This window comes from Trachypithecus francoisi, unplaced genomic scaffold (genome assembly GCF_009764315.1).
Source record: "Trachypithecus francoisi isolate TF-2019V2 unplaced genomic scaffold, Tfra_2.0 Lachesis_group15, whole genome shotgun sequence".
Lineage (NCBI taxonomy): Eukaryota > Metazoa > Chordata > Mammalia > Primates > Cercopithecidae > Trachypithecus > Trachypithecus francoisi.
This window is the reverse complement of record NW_022681460.1, coordinates 91,643,527-91,657,777: the sequence shown is the minus strand read 5'-3', so window position 1 is coordinate 91,657,777 and position 14,251 is coordinate 91,643,527. Positions and strand designations below refer to the sequence as shown.

At 43.1% G+C, this 14,251-nt stretch overlaps 1 protein-coding gene across 2 annotated transcripts; it reads right to left on the bottom strand.

Annotated features, from left to right (window-relative positions):
* Positions 1 to 3,989: 3,989 nt before the first annotated feature.
* TENT5A (terminal nucleotidyltransferase 5A) lies at positions 3,990 to 11,111 on the bottom strand. 2 transcript variants are annotated; one of them, XM_033235571.1, is made up of 3 exons: positions 10,598 to 11,111; positions 9,844 to 10,417; positions 3,990 to 8,723 (listed from the first exon to the last, which is right to left on the bottom strand). In XM_033235571.1, the coding sequence occupies exons 1-3, from the start codon at positions 10,615 to 10,617 to the stop codon at positions 7,947 to 7,949; spliced, it is 1,371 nt and encodes a 456-aa protein (XP_033091462.1). In that variant the 5' UTR covers positions 10,618 to 11,111; the 3' UTR covers positions 3,990 to 7,946. The 2 variants fall into 2 exon arrangements, with proteins under 2 accessions (XP_033091462.1, XP_033091463.1); XM_033235572.1 differs by having other exon boundaries at positions 10,653 to 10,934.
* Between the last annotated feature and the right edge of the window lie 3,140 nt (positions 11,112 to 14,251).

Here is a 14,251-nt window from a genome sequence, read left to right as displayed (position 1 = left end):
CGTGAAACCCTGTCTCTACTAAAAAAAATACAAAAAATTAGCCAGGCGCAGTGGCGGGCACTTGTAGTCGCAGCTAATCGGGAGGCTGAGGCAGGAGGATGGCGTGAACTCGGGAGGCGGAGCTTGCAGTGAGACTGTGCCACTGCACTCCAGCCTGGGCGACAGACCGAGACTCCATCTCAAAAAAAAAAAGAAAAGAAAAAGAAAGTCTGGATACGCTACAACACAAGCTTAGGTAATCAGATAGGTTGTGGAAGTGATTATTTACATTAAACAGTATTTCATTGCAACATTCCATTAAATATTATACTGCCTTGCTATTTTTTTAAAATTACATCTATTGCTCCCTTGCAATGAATTCTCAATTTTTCAGATTTTGTGTTATGTTTGGGCGGTGAAAGTTTAGCCCCTTGATCATTTTAGCATTCCATGTTACAAATATCTACATAATGGTTTATAGTTATAGTTAGTATTCTCCTTCCTTAAAACTCTAAGGTAATATTACTCTAAGGTATTATTCTACATGAAAGCACTGGCTACAGAGCTCAGCTCTCTTCAACTCCCTTCCTTTTTTCTAAAATCTGTAAGTAAAGCTTCTCTAAAAGTTTTAAGTAAACCACAACTTTTTATTTTCACTCCTTCATATGATTTTCTGACACTGTAAGTACTGAGACTTTTAAGAAATTAAATTCAGTATTATTTTTGGAAATGGAGTCATCCCTCAGAAATAGCAGAGAAGAGTTACTCAAAGTTTTTTGTTTTTTCTTTTTTTTTTTTTTTGAGACAGAGTCTCGCTCCATTGCCAGGCTGGAGAGCAGTGGTGCGATTCTCCTGCCTCAGCCTCCCAAGTAGCTGGGACTACAGGCACGCACCATCACATCCAGCTAATTTTTGCATTTTCAGTAGAGACAAGGTTTCACCATGTTGGCCAGGATGGTCTCGATCTCTTGACCTCGTGATCCTCCCGCCTCCACCTCCCAAAGTGCTAGGATTACAGGCATAAGCCACCATGCCCGGCCAGTCTTCATTTTTAAGTGAACTTTTTATGTGAGAATAATTTTATTTTAAAAAAGTGATGATACAGAAAGTTCCTATATACCCCATACCCAGTTTATCCTTTTGTTGACGTCATACATTAGGATAGTACATTTGCTACAACTAATGAGCTGATATTGAAACATTATTATTTCAATAACGTTTGCTTCAGATTTCCTTAGATTTTACCAAGTGCTCTTTTCTGTTGCTGGACCCCACCAGGATCCCATATTACACTTAGTCATCATGTCTCCTTCGGCTCATCTTGGCAATGGCAGTTTTCACACTTTCTTTGTTTTAATAACTTAAGGAATACTGGTCCAGTATTTTACAGAATGCCCCACAATTTAGTTTTGGATGATGCTGTTCTCAAGATTTAGCAGGTTTTATGAGTGTTGAGGAAAAAACCACAGAGGCAAAGTGCCATTCTTATCCCATCACAACAAGGGCACATACTATCATCATGACTTGTCACTATTGATGTTGACCTTGATCAGCTGGCTGAGGCAGTGTTTGTTTGGTTTTTGCAATGGTACAGTACTCTTCTTTTTCCCTTTTCCAGACTGTAATCTTTGGACATAAGTCACTATGCACAGCCCACACTTAAGAGGTGGGTAGTTAACCTCCACCTCAATGAAGGGCCAATATCTACATTGATTATTTGGAATCCTGCCCAGTAAATTTGTTTCTTTCACTGCATTTATTCATTCAATCATTTGTTTCTATCAGTGTGAATGCATGGATGCTTTACACGTTGTGTTATAATCCACTACTACTTATTTTGTTGCTTAAATGGTTCCAGCTTTGGCTATTGGAGCTCTTTCAGTTAGCTCCTATGTCCCTTTGACTATGTCCCTTTGACTATGTCCCCCATCACTATGATTTTTATCTTTTTTGTATGCTTTCTCAAGGCATCACAAGATGATTCAGGCTTCTCTTATATATTTCCTGCTCCAGACGTAGATTCAACTTCTAATTCCTTTTATTGGAGAATGGCATTAGAAACCAAGATCTGAGCCATGCTAGGTAAAAAGCCGCTGTCATTTTAAAATCATCCCATTACTGGGGATATACCCAAAGGATTATAAGTCATGCTGCTATAAAGACACATGCACACGTATGTTTATTGTGGCACTATTCACAATAGCAAAGACTTGGAATCAACCCAAATGTCCATCAGTGACAGACTGGATTAAGAAAATGTGGCACATATACACCATGGAATACTATGCAGCCATAAAAAAGGATGAGTTCGTGTCCTTTGTAGGGACATGGATGCAGCTGGAAACCATCATTCTCAGCAAACTATCACAAGAACAGAAAACCAAATACTGCATGTTCACACTCATAGATGGGAACTGAACAATGAGATCACTTGGACACACTTGGATCACTTGGAAGGGGAACATCACACACCGGGTCCTATTGTGGGGAGCGGGGAGTGGGGAGGGATAGCATTTGGAGATATACCTAATGTAAATGACGAGTTAATGGGTACAGCACACCAACATGCCACATGTATACATATGTAACAAACCTGCACGTTGTGCACATGTACCCTAGAACTTAAAGTATAATAATAAAAAAAAAAGTTTTTAAAAAACAATAGCAAAAGAAAAACAAATCATTTCTCCCCACTCTGTCCTACATGATGTATTTGCTATTAGACTGAAGGATACTGTATTCATATTGTTGATCTCAAACTTGGTTCTTTAAAGAAAATTACATTTTAATTTTGGAATTACTTGATTTTAATACTCTTTATTCTACTTTATTTTTAAAGACTATGATATTTATTTTTCCTTTTTGGCACATTTTGTTCTTTCTTTTTCTTACTAAAGGAATTAGAAGTTTAGGGAATGAGGTTCCTAAGGAAAGGAAGGGTGGATTACTTCTCTCCAGGCTCAGCTAGGAGGAGCAGCCTAGTAATTCAACTAGAAATGGCAGGGTATATCTAAGCCTAGGAGGAGTTTAATATATACTGTTCTTATTCAACCTTTGTTTAAAAATAATTATGTGATGACCACAGACATATGAGGAACTGGCTGTAGAATGAAGAGGCTGCAACAAAGGAAGAAGAAAATGACACACGAATACCATTATCAAACCAAATAACCACCTTGTATTTTTATGATGTACTCTATACATGAAGGAAGCTGGTTTTCAATGCCAGGAGTCGCTCTTTCATAGACTCGGTGTCAAGCATGCATTCTATCCAAGATCAAGACTTTAAGTGGTTTTTACAACCACATGTATATCCTATAGTAGCCTGCAGTTACCAAATTATCATGCTGCTAGCATTGAGACCATCTCCAAAATTACACAAAGAAAAATTCTAATTAATACATAAATGCAGGCCCCCTAGCAATTTGAATAGGTGAGGTTACAATAAATGCTAGACAAAAGGGTGATTTCCTTGCACCCAACACACACACACACACACACACACACACACAGAACAACAACATACTACATCTTTTGATTGCTCTTCCTTCTCTATACTTCCCCTTTTAATTCCTGGACACCAATTCCTCTCACCCCAACTTAAAAACTCTGAATAACGCTATAGAGCCTCAAACAGAATCTATATAACCACTGACGAATCACAGCCCTAAGGTGACTCAGGAAGACCTAAGGCTCACGTAGGGCTACTAGAGCCGTACGGTCTACTAGAGCCATGAGTTTCTACTGGTATCGGAAAACAGTTCTGACTTCTGGTCACTTAACACTGCTAAACTGATACCCAGACAAAAAAAAAATTGTTGGCATCTATTAGCTAGATGCTTTTGGAGCTAACTGAGCCAGTCAGAGATGGGCTGGCTTCTGATTGTGCTTCAATCAGAAAGTAGCTGAAGCTTACTCTATGTACCCTTTGTCTTTTCTAAAGGATGTGGGTTGGGATTCAAAGGACATGGTCTTTAGTCAATACAGACATTGTAGACAGCAAACACAAATCAATAGAAAAAAATAACTTTTTTATTTACAAAAAAATCCAAATATTGGATGCTGTAAACAAAATTCACAATCTGTTCCCTCTAGCACTGATTCAAACACGTCAGTTTTTAGTCCATTTTCCATCAACTCTTTTTCTGCCTGTGACGCAGCCTATAGTCAAAATATTCCAAAAGAGTGACCCAAGGTGCAGCTTGCTGCAACAGAACGCCTCGGAGCAGGCAATGATTGTAGAGAGGTTGGAGGGAGAGACAGCCAGCGGGCAGAGCCTCCTCCGTTCTGCAAGACTTTGCAGCAAGTCGCGTTAACTTGACATCTTCCAACTTTGTACTTTACCATTTGCTTTGTTAGAAAGCCATTATGTTAACAAAATATAGCAGAGATTCTTTCTTAGCACTGAAAATGCTATGCTAAAAGAAATTTTAAAGAAAGATTATATTCAAATAGATGCTATATATGAAATTACTTTTTTTGGCTTTTTGGTTTCATCTAACACACTTCATCTTGAACAACAAAAAAAGCTTATGTTTGAACTGACAGCTTTCAACATAATACATTTCATTTACAAAATAGTTCACAATATTTATTTAACAAGCATTGCATTGAAAACAACGTTATGCACAGTGAAGCAACCAACAATAAGCAACAGAAAGGGGTGGTAAAAACAGTACGTTCACTTTTCATTTCCTTCCTTGGCTTGGATTACAGATATTCTTCCATCCTTGCATTTTTGGAGCTATATTATTAGTCCATCCAATACCAAAGTGAGCAGATACTCGATCCCATTACTGGAAGGGAAATGTCCATCTTGCTGTAGGAGTTCTCGAGGCAGCTGGATTTACTGCAAATTAAGTAAACTTTTTAAAAACGGCATTGTCACAGGCTAAGTGTTCTCTGACATGCCAGGCTGGACAGGTGAGAAGAGCCTCCAAAAGATAAAACTTCTTCCTGGTTTAAAGAAACAGCACACTAGGCCAGATAAACACAAAAGCAAACAAATCACAGGTGCTAATAGGGAGTCGGGCGCTGTTCTTTCCTCTGACCTATACACATGGCTCTCTCTCACCAGACATTCAAATTTTTAGGCCACACATCCACAAAGAGAGACATATATTTCACTGTGTGTTCAACTACATATGCACAAGACTATAGTACATATAAAATAGAAATAAATTATGTAAGTCTTAAAGTAAATGCTGGAAGTTGTCTTGAGTACAGCCTGTTCTATATGAATAGGTGCCAGGTGCTGGCACTTTCAACTAAGCTACCAACCCTGAAGTAAGCAAGAAAAGAACATAAATATTTGAGAAAATAAATCAAAGTGTATTTCAAATAAGGCTCTTCCATACAAAAATCTGTGCTATAAATTAACAGCAGGTTATTGTTATGGCAGAGCCAGAGACCTCCAGACTCTCTAAAATAGTAAACGACTCACTTGTCAAGAGTTAGGGTGAGAAAGCAGATCACCAGCTGCTCCTGTGTTCACAAGTGCTCCCCTAGCTTTCTTTTAGAAAACTCTGAAACAACTAAGCAGGCGGAGCGCTGGTTTCTGATAGATGAGTGCCAGGCTTAATCTGCAAACTGAACAATATTTCCTGGGAAGTTGCAATTAATTTTTCAAACCCAGGGCTCGAGTGAGGGAGATTGAGCCAAGATGGTAGTAGGAGGAGTTCCTTAGAAAACTGAATGGCAGTGCAGGGGCTGTTGCAGCTCTGACAGAATTCACAGGGAAGCTGCTACAGCAAACCCATCAGGTTCCCATTAAGGCTTCAAAAAAGATGCACAAAAGGCAGTCCAGATGGATTAACCTGGATTAACCTAGCACTAAGCATCTGAGGATCCCTAGATAAACAAACAAACAAATTATACTGCCAACAGGAGGATACTTTTTCCTCCCGTGGTCTCTCTTTAACTGATGATGAAAATCTTCTGATTGGGTCTTCGAGGAATTATCACAGCAAGCAGCCATCCACTAAGGTTGTGGAGATTATGTGGTTGTTTCACTACACAAAGGGAAGGTTCTTATGTGTTAGTTTTGTTTTGTTTTTAACAAATGCATTTTCAGAGACCAGTGTCTAGAGGATCTACTGGCTAGCAGAAAGGGTGGTTTTAGGATTAACGGTCATTGAACTGAAATAGTAATGCCAGTTCATTTCACAAAGGTATAACTGGTATTTTTGTAAGAAAGAAAATAAAGTTGGATTTGATTTAATGGAAACTGATTTAAAGTACAGTACTAAATATTTAAATGCAGTGTGACAACCAGATCAAAGATGTTTCATACTGACATGATTTATAAAATGTTATATATAATATATATCTCATATATAAATTTTAAGCAATTGTGCAAATATTCTTTAAAAAGGGTCATTTCACATTACTAAATTCTAGTGGTCCAGAAATGCAGAATGCATTCATTAAAATTCATTTAAACATTAGCAAGTAGTGTTCAGATCACCAGAAATTCTTTTTAGCAGTCAGGGATTTAAGTAGCCTATTACTGATCCATGATCCACTAGATTAAACATCATGGAGGAATGCAATTATATTTTTAAAATAAATGGGTTAAAACTGTCAAAATGGCAGTTCAATATAAAAAAGAGTGCTCTGCCAAATATTCTCCCATTTGTGGAATTCTATGGCTCACCAAAGAAAAAAAAAAAAAGAAAAGACATCCCACTAAAACTGTATAATTTCTGCTCTTCCTATGAAATATATTACTTGGTTCCCTCTTTCATTTAATTTTTTTAGATGTGGATGTAATTCATCATTGCAATATGCCCACGTCTCATGTTATCCTGTTGAAAACATAAAAACACACAGTATTTAAACATTTCCTATTTGAGACATTCGAGATCAATCTACTGTGTATATATACATATAAAATGTATATATATACACACATATAATTTATACACACATATGCATGTACCTATGATAATATCAGATCAACAAATGTTAACTTTATACAAGTATTTGCAAGAAAAAATAGGGCATTTTCTCCACCATTCACAAGCTTATATGTTATTTTCTTCTTGAGGCAGTCCCTGATAAAATAAAATAATCGTTAAACCATAAAATAATTTTGCCACTTCAAATTTTCGGAAGGCAACAGGCACTTTGATGTATATTGGTGTGTAACAAATATAATATCTCTTCATATATTCTACTATATCTCTTCTAATTGGGTATTTTTATCTGTTAAATCTTTGGTCCTTGAGCACTTTCTTTGCTACAGCTGTTTTTGCTTGCATTTTTACATTTTAAAAATGCGAACTATGCACGCAGCTGGAATTAATGGATTATGTCATCATAAGTTCTGCTGATTGTTATGAGAACTGCACCAACCTACTACTGTTCATTCGGAGCAAGCCGTTTGTGAGCAAAACAAGATCATTCCACAGAAAGCACTTGCTACAAGCCTCAGACAGTAATCCCAACGTTGGAGTTCCCCTTTTTCTTGTATTGTTACTATTAATATCTGAACTCCTGAACTGATTCACAAGTTGAGAGAGACCTTTTTTCCTCTGTATTTTCCCTTTTATGAATTCCATCTTAAAAGAAACTTTCCACTTTTTTTTTTTTTTCCTATGGCAAAGCTATGGGAGCAGATACAGCAAACCCATATTGTCATCAAACATTTTTCTTCTCTTGTTATATGAGGAGAACCTGGTCGCTTTTACTGACAGGTCTCTCTTTTTTTGCAAGATAGAATCCAATTGGGTAGGAGAATAAGGGGAGGGCTAGGGAAAAGGATCCTTTGAAGATCATGCTCCCACATCTATTAAAAGATACATAAGCTTTGCCAGACTTAAAACCAGGAGCATATCATCATTGCACAAAACACATCCCTAATAAGGGCTGGATCACTCTGGTTTTTTTTTTTTTTTTTTTTTTTTTTTTTTTTCTCTACTGTCTTGTCTGAAATGGCTTCCCCATAGGACATTTTTAAATGATTCTTAATTGCAGGGTAGCCAAGTGGAGTAGGTCTGTTGCTGGCACGTGAATACTGGCTGAACCTGTGCAATGTAGTAATTGCTAAAGTTGGCATCTGCTACATAGGGGGCTGGCTGGTAATAGCAAGTGACATTAGCCACATTAGGAATGACATTTTGGTCAGCTAACACCCGGATAGCCAGCATGGTGATAAGGTTTAAAGTCTGTCTTCTTTCATGTCCCATCAGGCACACCGTGCTCTCATTCACCACTCCATGAAGGGTCATGAGATATTCATACTTGCGGTCTTCCAGTCCCACAAAGTGGTTCTGCAAATAGGACTCCAGTTTTCTCTGCTGTTCTCCAATGTCTGAGAAGTCGATGAAAAACCTGGAACACATATACCTCTGAAGGGTCTTGATCTCATCAGAGGCGGGCCTAAAGCCCCTCACCAAGAGGTTGCAGTACTTAAGTAGGCCTCCCCCTCGGATTTCCTCTGGGTTCCTGGTGGCAATTATCTTGTTACAAAGGTGATCAAAGGCTTCCTGGAAATCGCCATAGACGCTCTCCCCAATTATTGTGGGGTGAAATGTCTCAGTCATTGGGTTCTCTGAACATTCGTAAAAGAGCAGAAGAGAGTCTAATTTGATTTGAAAAGAATCTACACTGAATTCAAACTGCCTCCGGAGGGAATCCACAAATTTCAGTTCCACATTTTTGCCACTGTTGTTTGACAGGGATATAAGACTCCATCGGTCAGAGTCATTGCACACTTTAACCATTTTCTGCACATAAGCTTCCTACAATTTAAAAGATAAAACAAAATGAGCAAACCTAGAAAATAATAAATAAATAAATAATAAATACATCCTCTTCACAGCTGAGAATCATTTTGCTCTTTCCCTTTTGTTTTGTCAAGTTTCAGCCAAACACTACCTACAGGCTTAAACGGTCTTCTGAAAATAGAAAAAAAAAATACTTTTAACGAGTAGTTTTACTGTCTGGGAAAGGGACTAGAGGTAATAGTTTGAGGCTTTTGGCAGACGTAACACAGTAGTAAGAGGTTCTGTTGTCATGTCTGACTTTTTAAGTGTTACTTTTTGAAAATGGTCTAATAGGCACAATATTCAGAGAGATCCAAACAACATTCAAAAGACTCGGAGGGGCATTCAGCGGTAGGTTAGTCAGCCTCACCCTTGTTCCAAGCCACCCAATTCCTCTCCTCTCCGCCTGCGGCAATCAATGTTATCAGTATCTTGTGTGTCCCTCCAGGGGCACTCTGCAGTTACAATCAAAATAAACTAAATTATGACATTCTGGGACCCTGCCTCCTCAGACAATTTTAACTAATCATATAAAACCCGTCTTGAACTAAAGTGGAGGGTGGGGAGGGGGTGCCACTACCCCCTTAACATATGAACCAGCAAGGAGAACCACCAGATAGACCTTTAACACGGAGTCAACTGAATGCCGCTGTGAAATCTATTCACCTTTTCCAGTACAAGAAAAAACTCATTGACTCACTTCTGCTTCAGGCTGTCATTTTCCCAAAGACAAGATCATATAATGTCTCAAAAAATTATTTACATTATTTCATTCTGCCAAGTATCAGAATCTACTCTGGACAAGACTCCAACAGGGAAAGCCAAGAGTTAAAACATAAGGAGAAAGAAGAGAAGGGAGGGCAGGGGAGACCTGGGAGAAGAGTTGCAGCGCCAAAGCATCAAGTAAACGGAAACACACAACACCGTCCACGCACGTCAGTTTACTCATTTAAAAAATCAAAAATCAAAGAAATACGCGCGCCCAAACTCGTGATGGCCACAGATTCATGGCATGTAACCGACGCCCCTCTGCCCGCTCCCCGTAACACCCGGTCCAGTCTGGGTCAGGACCCAAGTGCATCTCGGGTGGTGTTACCTTGAGCGTGAGTGGTGTGATCTTCTCTTTGTTCACCCCCTCGGGTAAGAAGTCCAACAGGCAGTCCAGCACGACGTCCTTCACAGTCTGAAACTCCCCTTCCCCGCGCAGGTCGGCGCAGAAGATGAGGTCCAGGTCCTTGTAGCCCAGGCCGCTATCCTGGTGCAGGACGTGGCTGGCGGCCGAGCCGTTGAGGCGCACGTCGCGGACGCCGATGCGCTTCTCGGCCAGGCGCCGCCGCACCACCTTCACGATCAGGCTAGGCTGCAGCTCGAGCGTGGGGAAGTTGCCGCGCCCGTGGATCGGAATGGTCTCGCTCAGGATGCCGTCCAGCCGCTGCACTTGCTCCCAGTTCAGCACGTTGCAGTGCGCCGTGGGGCTTTCGCAATAGTCCAAGCAGTGCCCACCGTAGCTGCCGCCGCCGCCGAAGTCGCTGCCGCCGAAGTCGCCGCCGCCGAAGTCGCCGCTTAGGGGGATGTAGGGGCCGCAGGCCAGCTCGTCCTCGGCCATGGCAAAGTACCCTTCGCCCTCCGCCATGTAGTGCCCGCCGAGCGCCACTTGGCCCTGGTCAGTCCTAAAAGGAAAGGGAAAGGAGCGCGGTGAGGACGCGCGGCGGCGGAGGGCAGAGGCCAACCAGGAAAAGAGCGCCCCCTCCCCCGATAGTTCCCTGGCCCCGGGCCTCCTCCGAGACTCTACCTCCCCCGGCCCTTACAGTCCCCAGCCGCGCACCGCCCCCCGCAGAGCAGCCCCGCACCAAAAGTATCTCTGATGCATCTGGAAAGCGCAAGCGAGAGTCCCGTCTGTGTCACCTGGAGGCGGCCGCCCCTTCTAGGAGCCAAGCGAGCGAGAGAGAAACCGCGAGGCGGCAACACTTCCAGGAGCTGCGAGTGCGCTCGGACAGCGACTAGCGACTTCGTCTTTCCCAGACCCCTGCCGCCTGCGCTCACTACTCCCTCCCCGCGCCCCCTCCCGCGCCGCTGCCACCCCAGCTGCGGTCGTCCTGAAGGTGGCGGCTCTTGCTGCCACACACGCTCGTGTCTCTGGAGCTTTAGCAGTTGTGCGGGGAAAATGTCTTCAGTACTTTTTTTATACTGGGCTTCTCTGCGCTTCCGGGGCCCGGAGCGGCACGCTCGCCACACCCTCCTCATCTGCATAGGGCGCCGCCCCCTGCCCACCCCCTCCCGCAGGGCACGCAGCGGACTAGCCCAGCAGTTGGTGCTGGACCACTGCCGGTGAGCGCGAGACGCTGGGCGGTATGTGCCGATACTGTGCGCGCCGGTAGATTCGTATATTTATACATACATTTAGGTACGCCCCCTACCACAAATCTCTTTTCATTTTCCCCAGGAGGAGACACTTTCAATGCCCCAGGAATCATAACTGATCATCAAAACCAGATCACTACTAAAATCCTGCAACTGCAGAAACTTCCCAAAATTCTCGCGGATACAGCCCTTCATGAGATCATCACTGTTGGGCTCCGGAGGTTCCTCACTACTGCTCTTTTAAACCTCGGTGTCTAGACCATTTACTCCATTGATAAACCTGGTCCAAGCGTGGACTCATGATTCACTCGTGCACGCAAATCAGTCACGGCGCGTGAGTGGGAAGGGCTTGTTGATAACTGGGTTTCGATTCTCGAAACCTCGGGAAGCACGTCGGGGAGCTCCGGGGCAGACGGCGAAGGCGCGGGGGCGGCACCACGCGCCTCGGGCGTGTGCAGCCCTTGCGCACTAGTGGCTCCAAGGGGCCGGTGTGTCGCGGGGCCAGGGCGCGTCACGGAGCAGACGCGGGCGAGCAACCAATCGCCGAGGACTGGGCGGGCTCAGTGCCGCGCAGAGAGCGCGCCGCGGGAGTGAGTGCGGCCTCGGAGTCCCGGGAAAGGGCCGCTAGGTGTCGGGTGCTTTTGCTGCGAGTTCTCAGTTCTCGCACAGAAAATTGGCGGCCAAGCGCGTTCCTCGCGTCCCGCTAAGGTTTGGCCATTTTAAGTGCATCATAGTGTAGTGGAAGACGATTTGGTTTCCCACGAGATGTAAAATAGGAGTTTCAAGAATAAAATGAATTCTCCCCTCCAGTTTCGGTGAATTCGGCAGAGCTAATTCTCCCCACGCTCACTCGCGTCGCCCACCACTGTCTTTGCTAGAAAGCTGTGGCCCTCTCTTCGGCAGCTCTCTGCCTCCATCAACTATGCCAGAGCAGCTTTCCCAGCGCCTAGACGCTGCTGGGGACTGAGGTGGGGCAGAGGGGAGAATGACCGGGTCACAGAATACTCCCCAAACCCCGTTCAGCCCTGCCCGCCCAGACTGGGAGGACAAACAGCCCGCACCTCCTAAGGGGGGCAGCCCCGGCCTAGTCGCCCAACCTGCGCCGTTCGGGGGTGAGGGGTAGGGTGCGGGGGTGTCACCCCTGGAGCGTCCAGCTGCGTGACAACGCCGCCCCCTGCCGGTACCCTGCCGAGCTGCGTCCCAAAATGGAGAAACCCGACTGGTTCGGGGGCAGAGGCCGTCCCCTCAGCGCTGCGCCTAAGCACTGAGGTGCGCCTGGGGACTCTAGGACAACTACCCTGTCCACATAGAGCCATCACTTCCTTCAGAGCACACCCATGTGTTCCTCTGACCAGCCATCGGCGCATGAATCTATCTTAACCAGGCGTTTTATACATATATATGTATATGCATATTCTTGTGTGAGCATGTGTATAGAGAGCGCATTTAGTGGCGGGCTAACGACATAGGAAACGGAGAGACACCCGAGAAGGTGTCATTTGGACTGGATCTTGAAAGAATGGATGTTCCTTCAGTAGTCGGGGAAAGAGGAGAAGAGCGTTATCTACAAAGGGAAGCATATAGAGTTGGAGAATGTTTGAGAAAAGATATGTGCACTCCCCGTGATTAATAAATGAGATTGGTAGTGCCTTGAGATAAGGTTTATGAGGACCAGGAACTTATTGAACACTTCTGAGCTATAACCTGTTTAGCTCCTTAACATAATACCTAATTTAATCTTCAAGAAGAAGGTATTTCAATCTCCTAGGGATCTAGAAATTAAGATCCCTTAGTTTCTAGGGATCCCTTAGATTTCTTAGAGGAATCCAAGAAATTAAGAAACATTCCCAAGTTCCACAACTAATAAGTGGTGGGGTCAGGCTTTTAACCCAACCCATGTGGCTGTGAATGCTGTTTAGTGGTCATTACGGGGTAGCGAGTGGTCTGTAGCTTACCAGTACCTTCTATCGGAAGACAAGACAAGCACAAATAGCAAGGATTTAAGGAAGAAAGAATGAAGGGGAGGGGAGGGGGAAAAGAAGAAAAGAAAATGGAGGGAGGGAAGGGAAGGGAGAAAGAAAAGAGAGAAGAAAAAAGAGAGAAAAGAGAAGAGAAAACTAGAAAAGAGAAGAGAAAAGAAAAAGAAAAGAAAAAAAAAAAAAACACCTGTTAAAAATGTTTCCTTCAAAGGCCGGTATGAATTCTGCCCCTTTTTAAAACAAAGCCAAAGTAATAGATCGTATGTTAGACACACTGCACTTGAAAAATCAAAGCTGTGTGTGTGTGTGTGTGTGTGTGTGTGTGTAGCTCTACTACAATTATTTTTTACTTTATTTTTAGCCTTGCTCCAAAAACTAAAAATAAAGAAGACTCTTAGAGCTGATGGACACCTGCCTATGCATACCCAGGATTTCGTTCTATAGCACTAAAGGAATCTGCTTTTGGCAAGCTGTCAGGGTGATCCTGACACAAGGACCCAGCCACACTTCGCACTGCACTGACAACAGCCACCATAGTCCAGTTCTCTAAGTGGGAACCCTCCCCCAAGCAAAGGCTGATCCCATGGTCATTCCCAGAAATGGAGGGCACAACTGAGAGGTGGAAGTACAGCATGAAGCTGGACTTGCAGGGCCTGCTTATGTGCTGTATGCTGTGCTGAGGAGAAGATAATCCCAGCAGCAGTGTGCCAAGACCGTCTCTACCCCAAGCATCCAATGCTTTGTGGCTGACACTTCCTTAAACCTTTAACAAAACATTCCCCCTTTCCCAACCATAATCCAGACCCTACTGCCTCCTGCACTGGGACATCTGGGATATCTTACTTTTGGCAATGCCTTTGTGGGCAATTTAATCTTTGACTGGATTAATATGTGCCTGATACATAGTGGCCAATCATTACATATTGTTGAATGAAAGCATATGTTGTTCATTGTTCCACTTCTTCCTGTCTTCAAACTGAAATAATATTTACATTCTAGGAAAAAATAATCCATCCTTACATAAAATTGCAGATTCTGCAATTGAAACCATTAATTAATTTTTTTCTAGATAGCCAAAATAATTATCAAATGAGAACGTCTATACTTTCCAAATACATTCACAACTAAGATATTTCTCAACACAGTCACTCTTAGATTAAATTT

Bases quoted from the DNA above. Each gene is read 5' to 3' on its own strand.
- TENT5A (XM_033235571.1), bottom strand. From the start codon at position 10,617: ATGCATCAGAGATACTTTTG. The intron at 10,418-10,597 runs GTGCGGGGCTGC...CTTTCCTTTTAG, and splicing joins ATGCATCAGAGATACTTTTG to GACTGACCAGGGCCAAGTGG. The intron at 8,724-9,843 runs GTAACACCACCC...TTTAAATTGTAG, and splicing joins TCACACCACTCACGCTCAAG to GAAGCTTATGTGCAGAAAAT.